Source organism: Anolis carolinensis, chromosome 6 (assembly GCF_035594765.1).
Source record: "Anolis carolinensis isolate JA03-04 chromosome 6, rAnoCar3.1.pri, whole genome shotgun sequence".
Taxonomy (NCBI): domain Eukaryota; kingdom Metazoa; phylum Chordata; class Lepidosauria; order Squamata; family Dactyloidae; genus Anolis; species Anolis carolinensis.
In genome coordinates, this window is record NC_085846.1 from 112014029 (window position 1) to 112033466 (window position 19438).

At 41.2% G+C, this 19438-nt stretch overlaps 1 protein-coding gene across 6 annotated transcripts in view; it reads right to left on the reverse strand.

Annotated features, from left to right (window-relative positions):
• The window catches only part of scn5a (sodium voltage-gated channel alpha subunit 5), a 329714-nt gene that overhangs the window by 202958 nt on the left and 107318 nt on the right, over positions 1–19438 (reverse strand). For all 6 annotated transcript variants that reach the window (XM_062957813.1, XM_062957812.1, XM_062957809.1 and 3 more), the window contains exons 3-4: positions 17226–17346; positions 5880–5967 (exon numbers count right to left, since the gene is read on the reverse strand). In XM_062957813.1, coding sequence (XP_062813883.1) covers positions 5880–5967; positions 17226–17346 — 209 coding nt within the window. The remainder of the gene's footprint in view (positions 1–5879; positions 5968–17225; positions 17347–19438) is intronic.

Consider the following 19438-nt stretch of genomic DNA (forward strand, 5'->3'; position numbering starts at 1 on the left):
TTTATTATTTTACTCTATTATTGTTGTTACTTTTACCTTTATTTTACTCTATTTTCATTATTATTAATACTGTACATTTATTATTTTACTCTATTTATTATTACATTTATTATTTTACTGCATTTATTATTATTATTATTACATTTATTATTTCACTCTATTATTATTAAAAGGATACATAAGCACATTTACACTGGAGAAGATGAAAATAATGATTTAATCAGAGTTGGACAGTTCTATCTTAAATTACAGTTTGATGTAAAGATTCAAAAACATTTAAACTACTTGATGCCTCAATTAATGTAATTTTATTGGTATCTCAGCTAATACTAGAGTCAATGTGTTCCCAGTTTTTTGTGGTAAAATTAGGTGCCTCTGCTTATATTCGGGTCGGCTTATATTCAAGTATATACGATAATTCAAAGTACTACCATAGAACAGTCTCCTCTAATGTGATGTCCTCCAGATGTTTTGTGCTATGGCTCTATCCTCCATCCCAGTGGTCTTTTTTCTTTTTTCTTTGCAGATTCATATGTTATTTGAGTGATTATATTCCTTCTGCTTATGTGATTGTTTTAGTCAATCGTTATGTTTTGTTTTTGTTTTTAATTCTTATAGCGTTTTATAGTGTTTTCAGTGTTTTATTGTACAATGTTTTATGCTGATTTTATATTGGAAACCGCCCTGAGTCCCTTTTGGGAGAGAGGGCGGTATACAAATAAACTTTTACTTTACTTACTTACTTATCAGCCCAAAAACATGGCCATGAACCAAAGATGGGATTAGTTGCATTCAAAATGTTTGAAGGACACCATAGTTGGGGAAAAATATTCCAGAGCAAATGTTTTCAGAATTTGGTCCTCCAGATATTTTTGACATCTTCCCCAAAACAGTGATGACGCTGGGGCTTCTGGGTTTTGAAATTCAACATTTTGAGGGGAGGGAGATGTTGAAAAGCATATACAGTAGAGTCTCACCCATCTAAGCCTCACTTATCCAAGCTTCTGGATTATCCAAGCCATTTTTGTAGTCAATGTTTTCAATATATCGTGATATTTTGGTGCTAAATTCGTAAATACAGTAATTACAACATAACATTACTGCGTATTGAACTACTTTTTCTGTCAAATTTGTTGTATAACATGATGTTTTGGTGCTTAATTTGTAAAATCATAACCTAATTTGATGTTTAATAGGCTTTTCCTTAAGCCCTCCTTATTATCCAAGATATTAGCTTATCCAAGCTTCTGCCGGCCCGTTTAGCTTCGATAAGTGAGACTCTACTGCATTTGGAAATTCAAGACTATGAGTTGTAGAATACCAGTACAGTAGAGTCTCACTTATCCAACGTAAACGGGCCGGCAGAACATTGGATAAGCGAATATGTTGGATAATAAGGAGAGATTAAGGAAAAGACTATTAAACATCAAATTAGGTTATGATTTTACAAATTAAGCATCAAAACATCATGTTATACAACAAATTTGACAGAAAAAGTAGTTCAATACGCAGTAATGCTACCGTGTTTCCCCGAAAATAAGACAGTGTCTTATATTAATTTTTGCTTCCAAAGATGTGCTAGGTCTTATTTTCAGGAGATGTCTTATTTTTCCATGAAGAAGAATTCACTTTTATTGTTGAACAAAAAATGGACATTTATTATATACTGTATAGTAGATATAATCACAAACCAGCATAACCAGACAAACTCTGAATCCTATCAAGAATTTCTTGTTACTACCATTATTTTCATGTACAGCAACCTATTGTACGTACATTTACTAATCCTGCATGCTCTGGTGTTCTGTTTGGCAGGCATAATTCCAAACAAAAACTTTGCTAGGTCTTACTTTCAGGGGAGGCCTTATATTTAGCAATTCAGCAAAATCTCTACTAGGTCTTATTTTCTGGGGATGTCTTATTTTTGGGGAAACAGGGTGTAGAGAAGCTTTGTGTTAAACAGAGATTATTGATATGATTTTATTTATTTGTTTGTTAAGGAAAAAGGGAGTTATATATTAGCAAGGAAAAGCCTAACATGGAAACTAGCTGGAAGCAGCATTTGGTAGGTTGCCATGGTAACACAGCTTCCCTTGGGAGAAAAGGGGCGTGGCTAAGATGACAGTTAGAGCATATTCCCTTTTAAAAGTTCAGTTGCTGTGAGGGTTTAAAAAGGAGTGGCTGTTAGGGGTTTGAGAAGAAGAGTTGCGGTTAGGTTTTGGAAAGATTAGGAGCTGTGGAAATCAGCTAAGGACGGCAGCTTATGGCCACTCAGGGGAAAGGCTGGGAATATAAGCTGACCGGGGGAGTTTAGTATACTGTGTTGAAGAGAAGTTATTTAAGAAATATCCATTCAAGAAAGACTACATTGTAACTTAAGATCCGGAACGTTTACTGATTGAAACCATACGCTTATGTACCAAAAATAAACTTGAATTTTGTTATTGTTCATAAAGATAAGTCTCCTTGCCTCTCTGTAAGCCTGTTACCTCACGTTGGTGGCAGTTACCGTACCTATCTATATAAGTTACCGTACTTTTCTATATAAGTTATCATCTTTATTCATTTAAACCCAATCAGTTCCGTTATCCTTCCTTATCCACTAAATCATCCCTGTCATACATTCACACATCCTCCATCCCTCCCTCTCACACGCGCGCACATCTCCTCAATTGGAGGCAGCAGTGGGATTTAGACAAAGATTTCCCCTGCCTGAGTTGAGTACCACAAATTGGGCTCTCTTCAATTGGTGGCAGCGGTGGGATCAAAAAGGATTCTTCCCTGCCACAGTTCTCCTCACAGGGTATGTAGTAATTACTGTATTTACGAATTTAGCACCAAAATATCATGATATATTGAAAACATTGACTACAAAAATGGCTTGGATAATCCAGAAGATTGGATAAGCGAGTGTTGGATAAGTGAGGCTCTACTGTACTTTCCTCTACAGCTCTGCTTTCCTGACTGCTCTGGGTGCTCTTTTGGAGAAAAAGAATTTTATTTTTCTTATCTAGAATGACACCGTATCTTGCAAAGAGTTCTAAAATGTAAAACTTCAGTAAGACAAGGCTGACATTCACTGGCTGTATCTTGAATCCACAGAATCAGACAGCTGGAAGGGCTGTCAAAGGGACCACTGCATCCTACTCCCGGAGGGATGAGCTTGACGTCCCAGAGAAAATCTAAAACAACAGCGGGAAAGAATTCCTAGCAATCCAGCATCATGCACTTGCAACAGAGGAACCCAAAGGTCCCTTCCTGAACTCCAAAACAGGTGCAATGAAGGTATCACAAAGCCAATCTTCACAAATCAAGCTTTCTCCAAGTCAGCCATCCTGACATAAAAACCCTGCTATTAATAGGGTTAGCATTTGGAAGTGATGGTGGAGGGAGAAGCATGTCATCTTTCCAGCAGCACTGTCACCCCTCCTGGAAGTTGCACCCTTCATGTTCTACAAAATCCTGACTCAAAGCAGGGCATTTTGTCATCTTTTCCTCCGGCGCCAGCCACCAGGAGCAGATGGCTGTGTTTATCATCTGTCAGTCAAAAATAAAAAAGTGTGCTCTGGTTGGCTCAATGAGCCACGTTAATTGTTTAATGCACTGCACTTAGATTAAGCTTTTGCATCTGGTATCCATTTCCATGAGGAAGAACTTCCAGAAGTGCAAGCTTTGCTCTACTTTGTTGGGGAAAGAAAACGAGAGGGAGCTCTTTTAGAAAGTAAAATGAAGGTTTTTTCCAAAAAAAGTAGAAGAGGACAATGAAAATTCCACATATAGTCTAACAATGTGTTCAGAGAAGTTTCAAAAACACAAATATATTAGAAAGTCACTTTGCTCAAGTTCCATCACATTTCCTTTCCTTTCTTTCTCCATGCCACCAGTCCAATCTGTTCCTTCTATGGAAATCTTCTGGGAAGAAGGTGACGGAGAGAAAAAGTAGTCAATTTTTCTTTGCCTACACCCACTATCAGTTTTGGCCCTGCCCACATCAGGAATGCAAAACTTTCACTGATGATCTCCTGCAGCAGAAGGACCTTCCACTTTGGAGATATTTAGCCCTACAACTGAATGGATATTTGGTGCCACCCAGTGTGGGAAGAGACCATGAAGAGGGGCCGGGCTGTGGCACAGGCTGGAGAGCAGCCTGCTGCAATAAATCACTCTGACCATGAGGTTATGAGTTCGAGGCCAGCCCGTGGTGGGGTGAGCACCCGTCAATTAAAAATAAAAAATAGCCCCTGCTCGTTGCTGACCTAGCAACCCAAAAGATAGTTGCATCTATCAAGTAGGAAATAAGGTACCACTTATAAAAGTGGGGAGGCAAGTTTAACTAATTTACGACGTTGGAATGAGGAAGTGAGGAAGTGCGGTCACAGTGGATGATGAAGCAGCTGCTCCCCCCTGTGGCCAGAATCGAACATCCCCTCAGGAGAAGGTTAAACTGCCTCTGCGTCTGTCTGTCTCTGTCTCGGTTCGATGTGTTTATGGGCATTGAATGTTTGCCCTATATGTATATAATGTGATCCGCCTTCGGGGTGAGAAGGGCAGAATATAAATACTGTAAATAAATAAATAAAGTGGACATCCAAAACATCTGTGGACCAAAGATTGTCCCCATTTTCCCACCAAGGAGAACATGTGATCCTGACTTAGGACCTATCCCATATATCATGCATAAGTCTAGAAATTTTAGAGGGAAAAATCAATCAAAAAGCCTGGATTGACTTCTCCATGGGTCAATGTAAATAACATGCCTTAACTCTTATTTAAAAAAGAACCATCTCCTTTTCTTGTAGAGTTGCAAAAGGCAAGAGGTTAGTCCACCTCAGGATAACCTAAAAGAAACTCTGTTCCCTCTACCATGGTGCTGATTTGAGAGTTTTTGAATGTCTAGGTAGGGAAATGATGGTGTTAAACAGGGGGACTGGCCTTCTCAGGCTCCACTGGTGCATTTCCTTCTCCAAGGAACGACCCTTGACATCCATAGATCATACATAAATCCATAACTTTGGCCCAAAACGTACCCTGCAAGACTAGGAAAGAGCAATCCATATGAAATCACCAGGAAAATGGCTGGAAAGGACACTTGGCCAAAGGGCATGGATATATCCATGAAATGATATATCAGGTGCATATGGTCCTCTGAACTACCGCTTATGCATGCCTCCATGGCTAACCTGTTTGACTAAAAAGCCCTTGAAATGGCATGGACTGTGTCAATAGAAGCAAACCAATTTCTAGCAACTAGGTTGCCATGAGTTTTGGCCACCTTGATTAGCACTGAATGGCCTTGCAGCTTCAAAGCCTGCCTGCTTCCTGCCTGGGGGAATCCTTTGTTGGGAGGTGCTTCAAGACCATTCAATGCTGATCAAGCTGGCAAATTGCAACATTCACACTTGCCTCAAGCAGATGAGAGTGATTTCTCCCACTCTGGACATTCCACAGATATATAACCCCACTGGTTCTAGTTTCCAACAGACCTCACAACCTCTAAGAATGCCTGCCATAGATGTGAGCGAAACGTCAGGAGAAAATGCTTCTGGAACATGGCCATACATCCCAGAAATCTCACCACAACTCAGTGATTCCGGCCATGAAAGCCTTCGACAACATAATTTCTAGGAACTTTTGCTAGATACTATGACACTAAAAAGAATTGATTACTTTGGGCAAAACTGACAAAGGTATAGATAGGAGAAATTTTGGTGTTTAATTTGCAGGTTTATGATAAAAGCACACGCACAACCTTGTGATGAATGCATACCAAGGAGACAGCATGCATGTCAATAAATGCCTTCAATCTCACCAAATACGTTCCATTTAGACAGACACTAGAGACACAAAGAGAGAGAGAAAAGAGATACAAAGATACTTACTCGATGTACTTATTCCAATGAGGAAGTTCTGACCATGCCATGAACACACAGTTGGTTAAAATAGTGCACATAATAAACATACTGAATAATGTGGAAAAAAAACGAGTTAAGGAAAGAATGTCAATATATATATATATATTTAAAGAAATACTTTTTTATACTGTAACAACACCACACAATCCTTTTTTGTTTGGCATGGAAATGAAATAGAAGACTGCAGCAAGATCACTAAGACAGAATTCTAAAATCACGACAAAATAATATCAGAAATAAATAGAGACATAGCGCAACTAGGCACAGCGAAGGGTGGGGTGTATCACTTCTTAGCTTTGAATGTAACGTGTTAAGTTCAGTGATTAATTTTTACTAAAATAATATTGTATGAGGAAAATTACAGACATACACACACCCTCCCCCAAGTACAATGGATAGAACGTCCTAAAAGTGGTTCATATTAAACAGAGGGAAAGGAGGAATCCAATGATTGTGGAAATTGTGAAGTAGCCAAGTTTAGCTCCTCTTAAAATACGTTTTGAAAAGGGCCCACGTAGAATGGGAACACAGGTGCAATGGTGCAAATTCAGCAGAAAGAAAAAAAGGGAGAGAAAGATGTTCGTTCATGGGAACCGATGGAAAGAGAGACTGCACAAAACAAGAATTCAAGGCACAAAAAGATTTGTTAAAAGAAAGCTGTTTTTTTTTCTGACATGAATGCGTGTAGCTGGAACACTAAACAAGAGTGTTGTTCTTGTGCGCCTTACATTTCTGACTTAACCCATTGCGGTCGTGCAATGCGTTAAAACCTTGGGCCGGCTGAACTGCTGACCTGAAGGTTGGGTTGCTGACCTGAAGGTTGTCAGTTTGAATCTGCGAGGCGTGGTGAGCTCCTGTCTGTCTGCTCTATTATTATTATTATTATTATTATTATTATTATTATTATTATTATTATTATCCAAGCTTGTGGGGACATGAGAGAAGCCTCCCAGCAGGATGGTAATACATCTGGACGTCCCCTGGGCAACGTCTCTGTAGACAGCCAAAAGCGACTTGTGATATGTTCTCAAATTGCTTCTGACACGAATAAAAGAAATTCTGACTTTTGGCAATCCTAGGGTGAACCTATCATTTGGTTTGCTTGGCCAGATTTGTTCAGAAGTTGCTTTTGCATCCTGAGGCTGAGAGAGTTTCCCTTTCCAAGGTCACTCAATGGGTTTCCATGACTGAACAGGAACATGATAGACCTCCGAAAGTTTCACCTAGTTTCTTTAAAGAGGATCAGAAGAAGTAGCAGAAATATCCACTTATGTTTTTTACTATTTCATGTATTTCTGCATTATAGCTTACTGTATATATGCAGTCCCAACTTTTCATATGTTCTAAGTACACTGTACATACTAATGAGTGTTGACATAAATGCTAATTTGTTGTAGAAAACTTTTTGGTTTATCTTTGGCCATCAGTTCATGTAGGGCTTAATGTATCTCCCACCCTGGACCTACCACAGATACATAAACCCCACTTGCCTAGTTTCCAACAGACCTCACAACCTCTGAGGATGCCTGCCATAGATTGTGGGCAAAACATCAGGAGAGAATGCTTCTGGAACATGACCAGACAGCCCAGAAAACTCACAGTAAGCTTTTGACAACACATTGACAGGATCCTGCTCCAAAAAGCTAATAATCTAAATGTAGAAAATTAGGGGAACGGGGGTGTGACAGAAGAGTAAAAGGAAATGATGAAGGTCCATATATGGGTCTGTTAATTTGAATGTCCATCCATCAATCTGTCTTTATTTATTGACACCATAATTTGCAGATATGCTGTTAGGAATTGTGGGAGTTGAAGTCCAAAATACCTGGAGGGCCCAAGTTTTCCCATGCTTGATCTACACTGTAGAATTAATGCAGTTTGACACCCCTTCAATTGCCACCCTTTAATGATGTGGAAACCTGGAAGCTCTAGTTTTATAAGGTCTTTGGCCTTCTCTACCAAAGAGTGCTCGTGCCTCACTAAACTATACATCACAGGATTCCATAACATTGCGCCATTACAGTTAAAGTGGTATCGAATTGCATTAATTCTATAGTGTGAATGCACACTTGGACATCTTTCTGGAGTTCTCCATGCAGCACTAGATCAAAAGGAGTTTTTCAAAAATCCTATTTACAGCTCTGGCATCCTGCTTAATTATTCTTGCAGCAAGTAAGCAACATTTTGGACATTTTTTTTTTAAAAAAATATCCCTTTGAACATTAAAGTTTGGCCCCAGAAGAAAGATCCAGGATCCATCTGAGAAACACCCCTTCCAGACTAGTCATCAAAACGGCACAACTGTGATCCTTAAAACAGGATGGATTGCTGCTTTGGCCCCACATGCACCATCAAAAGTCTACGCTGCTGCTAACTAGCCTGGTTTTTCCCACCGGAAAACTTAGAAACTAATAATTGGACTCCAGAGGGCAAATTTAAGGAGTTATTCAAAAACATATCCCACAACTGGGACCGATTGTTCCGAACGAATGGATACAGAGAAGAGCAAGTGCTGAGCCTCATTTTCTGCTGTTGTTGTTTGATGAACATAAATCTCTATAATGGGGTTAAATAATTAGAGTTATATATCCATCTTCTTGGAGTTTTCTCTCCAGTCGCTAGCAAATATCTTAATTTCAGTGATGTCTCCCCCATGGACACATTTTCCCAATATGAGTCAATACATTTAGTTTTAAATATGCATTTAAATTAGCATTTTACTGATAGGAATGTTTTAATTGATGTCTATGTCTATCGATTAATAGTTTTACAGTTTTATCTATGTACTTAATCTTTGTTGTACCCTGCCTCAAACCTTGAGGAGAGGTGAGAATTATTATTAGTAGTATTATTATTATTAATAGTAGTAATAGTAGTAATAATTTTAATATTATTATCACCTGCAAGTCACTTCTGGTGTGAGAGACTTGGCTGTCTACAGAGACATTACCCAGGGTACGCCTGGATGTTTTGCCATCTTGCTGGGAGGCTTCTTTCATGTCTCCTCAAGCTAGAGCTGACAGACAGGAGCTCACTCCATCTCACAGATCTGAACCACCTATCTTCAGGTCAGCAGTTCAGCTAGCACAAGGGTTTAACCCCTTGTGCCACCACGGCACAAAGGTTTAGCCCATCATGCCAACACACTTGCAGTATGTTCTCAAGTCACTTCTGACACAATAAAAAAATCACCACCACCATCATCATCATCAGTACATCTATGAATGCACCCTGATTCCACTTTAACTGCCATGGTTCAGTCCTATGGAACAATAGGATCCGGGATTTAGAGAAGAATATTTGGAATTCCTGGCCAGAGACCTCATTGAACTACAAATCCCAGGATTCCATAGGATGTCATGATGGAAATTAAGGTTCTCAAAGGGCTGGGAACTTCATCAACCCCATTTGGGAAATTGACATATTTCGATTCCATCCCTAATTCTGTCTACGTAATCTACTCTCCTGAACTTCAGCATTATTCTAGGATCTTATCAGAGTAGTATCACTTAAAGACTACACTATACTACAGATCCCAGGATTCTGTTGGAGGGAGCAGCATAACATTGGGGTAACCGCATCATGCAAATACACTCCCAGTCAATTGACATTTAATTACTACCTCATCTCTTTCTCCATGCTTGGAAAGAGGAGTTGGCAGGCAAGCAAAATGAAGTCTTCTCAACTGGTTCTACTAGGAGGACCTGGAGAGCTCCACAAAAAGTTGATTTCCTCCAAGTCCCCTCCCTATCATGGAAAGGGGTGTGAAACCTAGATTCTGGAAGAAGTATCAGGTTGAAAAGCTCCATCTAATGCAGTGGTTCTCAACCTGTGGGTCCCCAGATGTTTTGGCCTTCAACTCTGGTAAGCTGGCTGGGATTTCTGGAAGTTGTAGGCCAAAACACCTGGGAACCCACAGGTTGAGAACCACTGATCTAATGCTTCAATTATGTGCCCATGAGTTCAGGGATGGGCTCACAGATGACATAGAATCATAGAGTTGGAAGAAACTTCACGGGCCATCCAGGGTTTTCATTTGGACTTTGGAGAGCTTGAGATATGAGTATTTTGCTCTCCATTAGCTTCCTGTTCTTCACTCCATTCTATAACCTTTCTAGATTTGGATAGCAAGTTCATTGGCACATAGGATCTAAGGCATATCTACACTGACCTTCGGGGCCAATCCAGTGTCAGATTCCAGATCGGACCTGAGATAATTTGGACCACCAACTCCTCAGACACTGGTGAAATGGGAGGAAGTCCCAACTATTTTGTGGTGCTAAACCCAATTTGATACCACCAGATGACCACTATTAGTATCCGTTTCCCATTCTAACTGTAGCAACATCAATCCAGGCAAGGAGCAACCTACACTAGCCATGTTGTGCCCATTGGCTGTCGTGTTGTGATTGTGATTTGTTTGGAAAGAATTTAGAGCCATCTTCAACATTTGTTAATGTGGTTCAGGCCATGTCAACCCAAAATCAGCTCATTGTGTCCATGCAACCTCTACAGAGCTAATTCACACACACACACACCTATGTGATAAAAGGTGAGTATAGATATGACCCCAGTTCCTCTTTCCATCTTCCTATCTGAAAATGGAAGATCTACTGTCAGAACTGCAAAGAATTTCCTAACAGGGAAGACAGAGGCTCTGAGATAACTTCTGGGCATTCCTTGAGTGTGCCAGCAACCCTTTCTTCAGGCCCTGCCACCATGAATGCATTTAGTGTAAGTAGAGATAGTAAAAGCCACAGATTCATGTGGGGTAATACTTACATGAAACACAAATGTTATCAGGGTTGTTGTATGTATTCTGGGCTGTATGGCCATGTTCTAGAAGTATTCTCTCCTGACGTTTCGCCACATCTATGGCAGGCATCCTCAGAGGTTGTGAGGTTTGGAGAAACTAAGCAAGGAAGGTTTATATATCTGTGGAGAGTCCAGGGTGTGAGAAGAGTTCTTTGTCAGTTGGAAGTCAGCATGAATATTGCAATTAATCACCTTAATAAGCATTGGAAAGGTTTCTCTCTTGCCTGGAGGGCATCCTTTGTTCAGAGTCATTAGCCATCCCTGGAGCTCCTCTGCCCTCAGAGTGTTGCTTCCCATCTACTATTCTTATTTTAGAGTTTTTTAATACTGGTAGCCAGATTTTGTTCATTTTCATGGTTTCCTCCTTTCTGTTGAAGTTGTCCACATGCTTGTGGATTTCAAACAAACACGAGTTAAGAACATGAAAGGCACTGCAGACTAACTCAACCAGAGAAATCAGCCATAGCAGAGCACTTGATGAACCAACCTGGACACAGTATATTATTTGAGAAAACAGAAATGCTCGAGCACTCCAACAACTATCATGTCAGACTACACAGAGAAGCCACTGAAATCCACAAGCATGTGGACAACTTCAACAGAAAGGAGGAAACCATGAAAATGAACAAAATCTGGCTACCAGTATTAAAAAACTCAAAAATCAGAACAGTAGATGGGAAGCAACACTCTGAGGTTAGAGGAGCTCCAGGGATGGCTAATGACTCTGAACAAAGGATGCCCTCCAGGCAAGAGACAAATCTTTCCAATGCTAATTAAGGTGATTAACTGCAACATTCATGCTGACTTCCAACTGACAAAGAACTCTTCTCACACCCTGGACTCTCCACAGATATATATTAACCTTCCTTGCCTAGTTTCTCCATGCCTCACAACCTCTGAGGATGCCTGCCGTAGATGTGGGCGAAACGTCAGGAGAGAATACTTCTAGAACATGGCCATACAGCCCGAAATACATACAACAACCCTGTGATCCCAGCCATGAAAGCCTTCGACAACACAAATGTTATCATATAGTCAAAGGGGAGGATCAATAGGGATGGAGCTTGTTGAAGTCATTGATATGGACCAAGACCCCAACCAACGTGGACATTGGCCATGCCAGCTGAAGAATTCTGGCAGTTGGGATCCAAAAAAGTAAATTCTCCATGTTTTGGGTAATGAATAATAATTGTAGTTTGACAGCTTCTACAGTGCCCCATGTTCACTGTAAATACTGCAAAATACAGCTAAACGGAGCTTGTTGGTTCAATCGGTAATTAAAACAGGCTGTAAAAAAATGGGTTTGTTTGTGATGTGTTGCCGTTGGCCTAAATAGAGCACACAACACAAAACCCAGCTCCAGGCTCCAGATTTCTATGTTTCTTGAAACACAAGGCGGATTCATTAAATGCACATTTATCCCGTATACACTCTCTCCTTTTTGGTAAGGCATCAAAGGCAAACGGAAGCAAAACGCATGCTTTGCTGAGTCATGAGTGACATGCATTTTAATAATCTGTTTAAAAAGCAACCCATAATGCAAGCACTTTGCTGAATTAGAGCTATCAGGCCTGTGCGTTTGCATACAGATCTGTGCATATATATTACCATTCGGGTTGTATATGGAGTTGGGTAACTAAGCTTCTCTTGGACAAATACATGCTCCTCCAAGTACTTGAGTTTTCCAGCTGAACGTAACAACTACCGTATATTCTCATGTATAAGTCAAACTCATGTATAAGTCTAGGGTAGCTTTTGAAGCCAAAATTATGCCCCATGGAGACGTTATTTGATATGACTCGGTGGGTAATTCTGTGGAGAGGGAAAAGCAACAATGTCATCTCAGAGGCCAGCTGGCGGAAGCCATTGTATAAATCTAGGGCACATTTCAAGACCAAAATTATGGGGTTTGGTATGAGCCGTGGAAAAATTTGGGGTAATTTTGCAGAGAGAGGAAAGTACCAATGTCATCTCAGATGCCAATGCCATTATTTCCTCAAAAGGGCCAGAAGTGACACCACATCAGAGAGGTTTGGTGCTTCTTTTAGGATTTCAAAAAGGAACGTCACCATCCAGGATGGACTAAGGATGACCACTCTTCCCACAGAAGAAAGTATAGTATTCGTATTGATCTGTGGATGCATCGGCCCACATTTTGAGGGCTAATTTTTTAACTGAAATTGCTAGACTTGTACGAGTCTATAGGTACATTCAAGCCTGGCTAAAATTGATCTTCACTTTTAAAGCACACAGGGAGAACCTCTCATGCACAGGCAGAGTGAATTCTCTCCAGAATATAGTTAGGCGGTAGGAGAGATTGCAAACGGAAGGCCTTCAAATCTGGATAAAGAATGACATTTGCCTTGCCTTACGGTCTGAATCTGATTGCACTGACAGCCTCCACCGAGCCAAAAGCAACGCCCTCCAGGACTCACAGGAAATGTCATGAGGTGTGCTTGTCTTGTGGCCCATGAAGAGAGTTGGGAGAGAGAAAACTGACCCCAACAGCACAGAGCAAAGGGCAAAATCAATAAATAAAATCAGGCAGCCACATTTCCTTTTGGCTAAGACTGTGAGATTAGTCTGGGTACAATATTCTGGATCTTTGTATCAGTTTCTATTGGATTTCTTTTTTGCCAGGAGAAATAAACTTAGCTGGTTGATTATTCTAAACCAATGAAGTGGTAAACCCACCATGTGTTTCAGTTGGAACTTTAAAGGAGTAATCAAGGGCACAGAACCTTGTTTTACAAAGGAGGCACATCTTACTTTATCTAAGGTAAAGTAAAGGTTTTCCCCTGCCATTAAGTCCAGTCATGTCCGACTCTGTGAGTTGGTGCTCCCCTCCATTTCTAAGCCAAAGAGCCGGCATTGTCCGTAGACACCTCCAAGGTCATGTGGCCAGCATGACTGAATGCAGCATTGCTACCGTCCTGCCGGAGTGGTACCTATTGATCTACTCACATTTGCATGTTTTTGAACTGCTAGATTGGCAGGAGCTGGGGCTAACAGCGGGCACTCATTCCGCTCTTGGGATTTGAACCTGGGACCTTGTGGCTATGCGTAGGAGCTATATAAACAGAAATGTGAATGATCATAATGAGTAGGTTCTTCCACAACTGAATGCAGGCTCTCATCAGGGATGTAATTTTCTGCAAGTTTTAAACAATATTTCTGTGAAAAAGAATCATAGAATAGTAGAGTTGGAAGAGACCACATGGGCCATCCAGTCCAACCCCCTGCTAAGAAGCAGGAAATCGCATTCAAAGCACCCCCGACAGATGGCCATCCAGCCTCTGCTTAAAAGCCTCCAAAGAAGGAGCCTCCACCACGGCCCTGGGGAGAGAGTTCCACTGTCGAACAGCCCTTCTCACAGTGAGGAAGTTCTTCCTGATGTTCAAGTGGAATCTCCTTTCCTGTAGTTTGAAGCCATTGTTCCGTGTCCTAGTCTGCAGGGCAGCAGAAAACAAGCTTGCTCCCTCCTCCCTATGACTTCCCTTCACGTATTTGTACATGGCTATCATGTCTCCTCTCAGCCTTCTCTTCTGCAGGCTAAACATGCCCAGCTCTTTAAGCCGCTCCTCATAGGGCTTGTTCTCCAGACCCTTAATCATTTTAGTCGCCCTCCTCTGGACGCTTTCCAGCTTGTCAACATCTCCCTTCAACTGTGGTGCCCAAAATTGGACACAGTATTCCAGGTGTGGTCTGACCAAGGCAGAATAGAATATGGGGGAGCAGGACTTCCCTGGATCTAGACGCTATTCCCCTATTGATGCAGGCCAGAATCCCATTGGCTTTTTTAGCTGCTGCATCACATTGTTGGCTCATGTTTAACTTGTTGTCCACGAGGACTCCAAGGTCTTTTTCGCACACACTGCTGTCAAGCCAGGTGTCCCCCATTCTGTATCTTTGATTTCCATTTTTTCTGCCGAAGTGAAGTATCTTGCATTTGTCCCTGTTGAACTTCATTTTGTTAGTTTTGGCCCATCTCTCTAGTCTGTCAAGATCGTTTTGAATTCTGCTCCTGTCTTCTGGAGTGTTAGCTATCCCTCCCAGTTTTGTGTCATCTGCAAACTTGATGATCGTGCCTTCTAACCCTTCGTCTAAGTCGTTAATAACGATCCTGAACAGAACCGGGCCCAGGACGGAGCCCTGCGGCACTCCACTTGTCACTTCTTTCCATGATGAAGACGACGCATTGGTGAGCACCCTTTGGGTTCGTTCGCTTAGCCAATTACAGATCCACCTAACCGTAGTTTTGTCTAGCCCACATTTTACTAGTTTGTTTGCCAGAAGGTCGTGGGGGACTTTGTCGAAGGCCTTACTGAAATCCAGGTACGCTACATCCACAGCATTCCCTGTATCGACCCAACTCGTAACTCTATCGAAAAAAGAGATCAGATTAGTCTGGCATGACTTGTTTTTGGTAAATCCGTGTTGACTATTAGCAATGACCGCATTTGTTTCTAAGTGTTCGCAGACCACTTCCTTAATGATCTTTTCCAGAATTTTGCCTGGTATTGATGTGAGGCTGACCGGACGGTAATTGTTTGGGTCGTTCTTTTTTCCCTTCTTGAAGATAGGGACCACATTCGCCCTCCTCCAATCTGCTGGGACTTCTCCTGAGTATTTGAAAACTGTCCAAGTGCCTGCACAATACCTTGTACATTCAGACTCAGACTTCCTCTACACTAAACACTTTGGATTTATAATTACTATAGACTCTGCCCTTTTGCAGGAGTTAGGGACATGGGAGACTTCAAAATTGGAAAAATAATAGATAAAACCCCTATATTTAAGAGAGAGAGATCTAGATTCTCCAGGGCAACTCCAAGCTCAATTTCTTCTAGAGTTGCCTTGGAAGACTAGAGATTCCTTGAGGAGTGTTCTCGCCATAACTCTCCAGGTCCTCCAGCATGACTTCATGGTGAACTTCTGGCAGCATTTTGGATAAGGGATATTCAATGTAGTCACAGATCTTAGGTGAAACTATTGCAAATACCCAAGGGAGTTTTTCCAAAGAGATCCCTTTCTGTCTTCTCCCCAGCCCCGTTGTAAAGTGTGAGTGGTCTATTTTCGTTCTGCCCAAGTTCTCCTTGACCTCGGAATGATCCTGCCTGTCAGCTCCTTCCTTGCATCAAGTTTGCCTCAAGATCCGGCTAAAGGCTCTTTAGCTTTTGGGCAGGCAGTTTGTTAATGGAAGCGAAGCTTTTCCAAGTCACTTTCCTTTACCTTCAGCACTGCTTCTTCTGAACAGAGGAATGTCAAAATCTCCTTGCTTTGGAGAGCCCTGTGCAAGAAGTACCCCGAGGTGAAGATGCACATAGAGAACATGTTTTCTTAAAAGGAAGGTCAAGAGCAAGTATAGACTTTCTCTATTTGATATCCTTCCATCATTCCCATCTAGCAGCAGCAGGTTGCTCCAATGTCAGTGTGTGCAACATCTACACCAGGTGTGTTGTGCTTTCAGCATTGGACTAGGACTCTGGAGAGGAGGGCTTGAATCCCTGTCCAGATATGGAAACCCACTAGATAAACTTGGACACATCACACTCTCTCAGCCTCAGTGGAAGGCAAGAGAAAGTCCTCTCTGAAGTCACTGGTAGTGGGTAGTGAATACTGTGTGTTAGTCTAGGGGCACATCTACACTGTGGAATCAAACAGCTAGAAACCACTTTATATGTGGAATCCTGGAATTTGTAGATAAGACACCAGCACTCTTTGTCAGAGAAGGCTAAAGAGTTTTTGAATCTACAGTTCTGAGGATTCCATTGTATCGAGCCACAGCACTTAAAGTGGTGTCAAACTGTATTAATTCAGCAGTGTAGATGGATCCAAGGGGCCCCTGGTGATGCAGCATGTTAAAGTGTTGAGCTGCTGAACTTGCAGACCAAAAGGTCACAGGTTCTAATCCAGGGAGTGGGGTGAGCTCCTGCTATTAGCCTCAGCTTCCACCAATCTAGCAGTTCGAAAACATGCAAATGTGAGTAGACCAATAGGTACCACTCCGGCAGGTTAGGTAGTGATGCTCCATGCAGTCATGCTGGCCACATGACCTTGGAGGTGACCAGAAGTGACTTGCAGTTTCTCAAGTTGCTCCTGACATGAAAAAAAAAACCCAGAGACATTCCAAGTGGCCAGCTACTGGTCCAAGGACATTTAGTAGAATGCCAAGTTTTAAACTTTGCTTATGTTTTTAAATACATTACAACTGTATTCTCGGTTCACTTCTGACATGATAAATAAATAAATACAGATTGCAGAATTCAGCTTATGGCTTAGCTTCATTTTTTTACCTTAGGAATATTACTATTCCCCTGTATGCACACACACAGAATATTTCTATTCCCCTGTACACACACAATATTTCATTGTGAATTTCAATAAATGCAACACCAAACACACTTTAGAATAACTGGATTTCTGCCACACTTGTGCCACCCATATCATTTTGCACCCAGCAGACATGGCGATGGAGAAAAATCCAAGTCAAAGGATATGAATGTACCAAAACTTTAATTGCTGCTCTTCTGATTCGATGAAAAGGACTAAGTATATACAAGGCAGGAGTGGCACTAAAGCGAAAGATTGTCTTCCCTTTGTTCAGTACTATAAATGTCTGGAAAACAAAAGAGAGAGAGAGAGAGAGAGAGAGTGAAAGAAACATTCAAGGTCTGCATTGAAAGCTCCCAAGCCGTAAGATCCTTCAGAAACCAGGGAAATAGGTTATTGCTCTATCACCTTTCCTCTTTAGAAATCTGGACGGCTGAGCATTATATTCTTTGCAAAAAGGAAAGGAGAGCAAAAGGGTAGCCAGACAAAGGAATGTGCTCAATAGCCCAGATTTTTAACTTTTCTTTTCTGGGGGAAGAGGAATGATGCCTAATAGCCAAGGTCAGACTTTACAGGCATAAATACAAATTCACCTCTTGAAGAATAAAAGGGGAGAGCAAAGCCCAGATAAAATGAAAGATGGTATAGCACAGGTGTAAATCCGACAGAAAGCGGAGAAACTGGAACAGACAAGCTAAAGAGGAACAGTGTAACATGTCTAAAGCCCTGTCTAAACTGTCATATAAAGCAGTTTAACTGTACTGAATTGCATTATGAGTCTGCACTGACCATATAATGCAGTTTAACTGCATTATGAGTCTACATTGACCATATAATGCAGTTTCAACTGCATTATATTGCAGTGTAGATGGGGCCGTGTTCACACTGTGCTTTGGACTTGCAGAAAGAGATCTCAAGGTGCATTTACACTATATAATTAATGAAGTTTGACACCACTTTAAGTGCCATGGCTCAAGGCGATGAAATCCATCAACTCATTGTTTTAGCAGCTTTCTCTGCCAAAAAACTCCCACAACGTCCACGGTTCCATAGCATTGATCCATGGCAGTTAAAGTGGTGTCAAACTGCATTATTCTTACTGTGTAGTTGCACCTGCAGAAACCTCCTTATGCAAGTTAGTAAACTTTGCAAACATAAGTCTCCAACCGGATTTTGGCCTGAGTTTTCTTCCATAAGAGTGGGCTGTGCCTTTTTATATAGCGGAGTGTTCTTATTTTCCCCCTTCCAAAGGAACAGCCTGACCAAATTTTTCAGTTTTACAAAATCCACAAGTGTGAATGGCTATTCTTGCTTCGGGAACAAAAAAGAAAAGGTGGGGTGGGGAGAAAGACGGAGAGGCTTGCGGTAGCCTACTTTCCCCGTGTCTTTTAACGGCACAAAGGACCTTTCGCTTTTGGACCAGGAACCCTCCTCCCACCCACCCTGAAATAACTCTCTTTTCCAGGGCTTCTCGGTCTTGAAAAGCCAACTGACAAGCAGAAGCTGAGCAGGTTAAACGCTTCCTCATTGTAACTTCTGAAAGATGGGACTGGGAAGTTGAAGAGTCTTACAGAATATCTGCTTTTTGCTCAGTTTTGGCAAAACAGTAAAGGCACCGAACCAGAACCACAAGGAAATACAGTAGATTGTCAGTTAACTGGCACCCATGGGGATCAATAGATGCTGGGTAAATGTAGTTTCTGGTTGTTTGAGATTTACAGTATTAATATTGGCATACAGTTACTAAAAGCAAATTAAGGGCCCTTCCACACAGCTATATAACCCAGAATATCGAGGTAGATGATCCACAGTATCTGCTTTGAACTGGTTTATCTGAGTCCATACTGCCATATACAGTAGAGTCTCGCTTATCCAACACTCCCTTATTTATTTATTTATTTATTTATTTACTTACAGTATTTATATTCCGCCCTTCTCACCCCGAAGGGGACTCAGGGCGGATCACATTACACATATAGGCAAACATTCAATGCCTTTTAACATAGAACAATGACAAGACAAACATAGGCTCCGAGCGGGCCTCGAACTCATGACCTCCTGGTCAGAGTGATTCATTGAGGCTGGTTGCAGCTGGCTTGCTCTCCAGCCTGCGCCACAGCCCGAGCCCAACTTATCCAACGTTCTGGATCATCCAATGCATTTTTGTAGTCAATGTTTTCAATATATCATGATATTTTGGTGCTAAATTCATAAATACAGTAATTACTACATAGCATTACTGTGTATTGAACTACTTTTTCTGTAAAATTTGTTGTATAACATGATGTTCTGGTGCTTAATTTGTAAAATCATAACCTAATTTGATGTTTAATAGGCTTTTCCTTAATCTCTCCTTATTATCCAACATATTCGCTTAT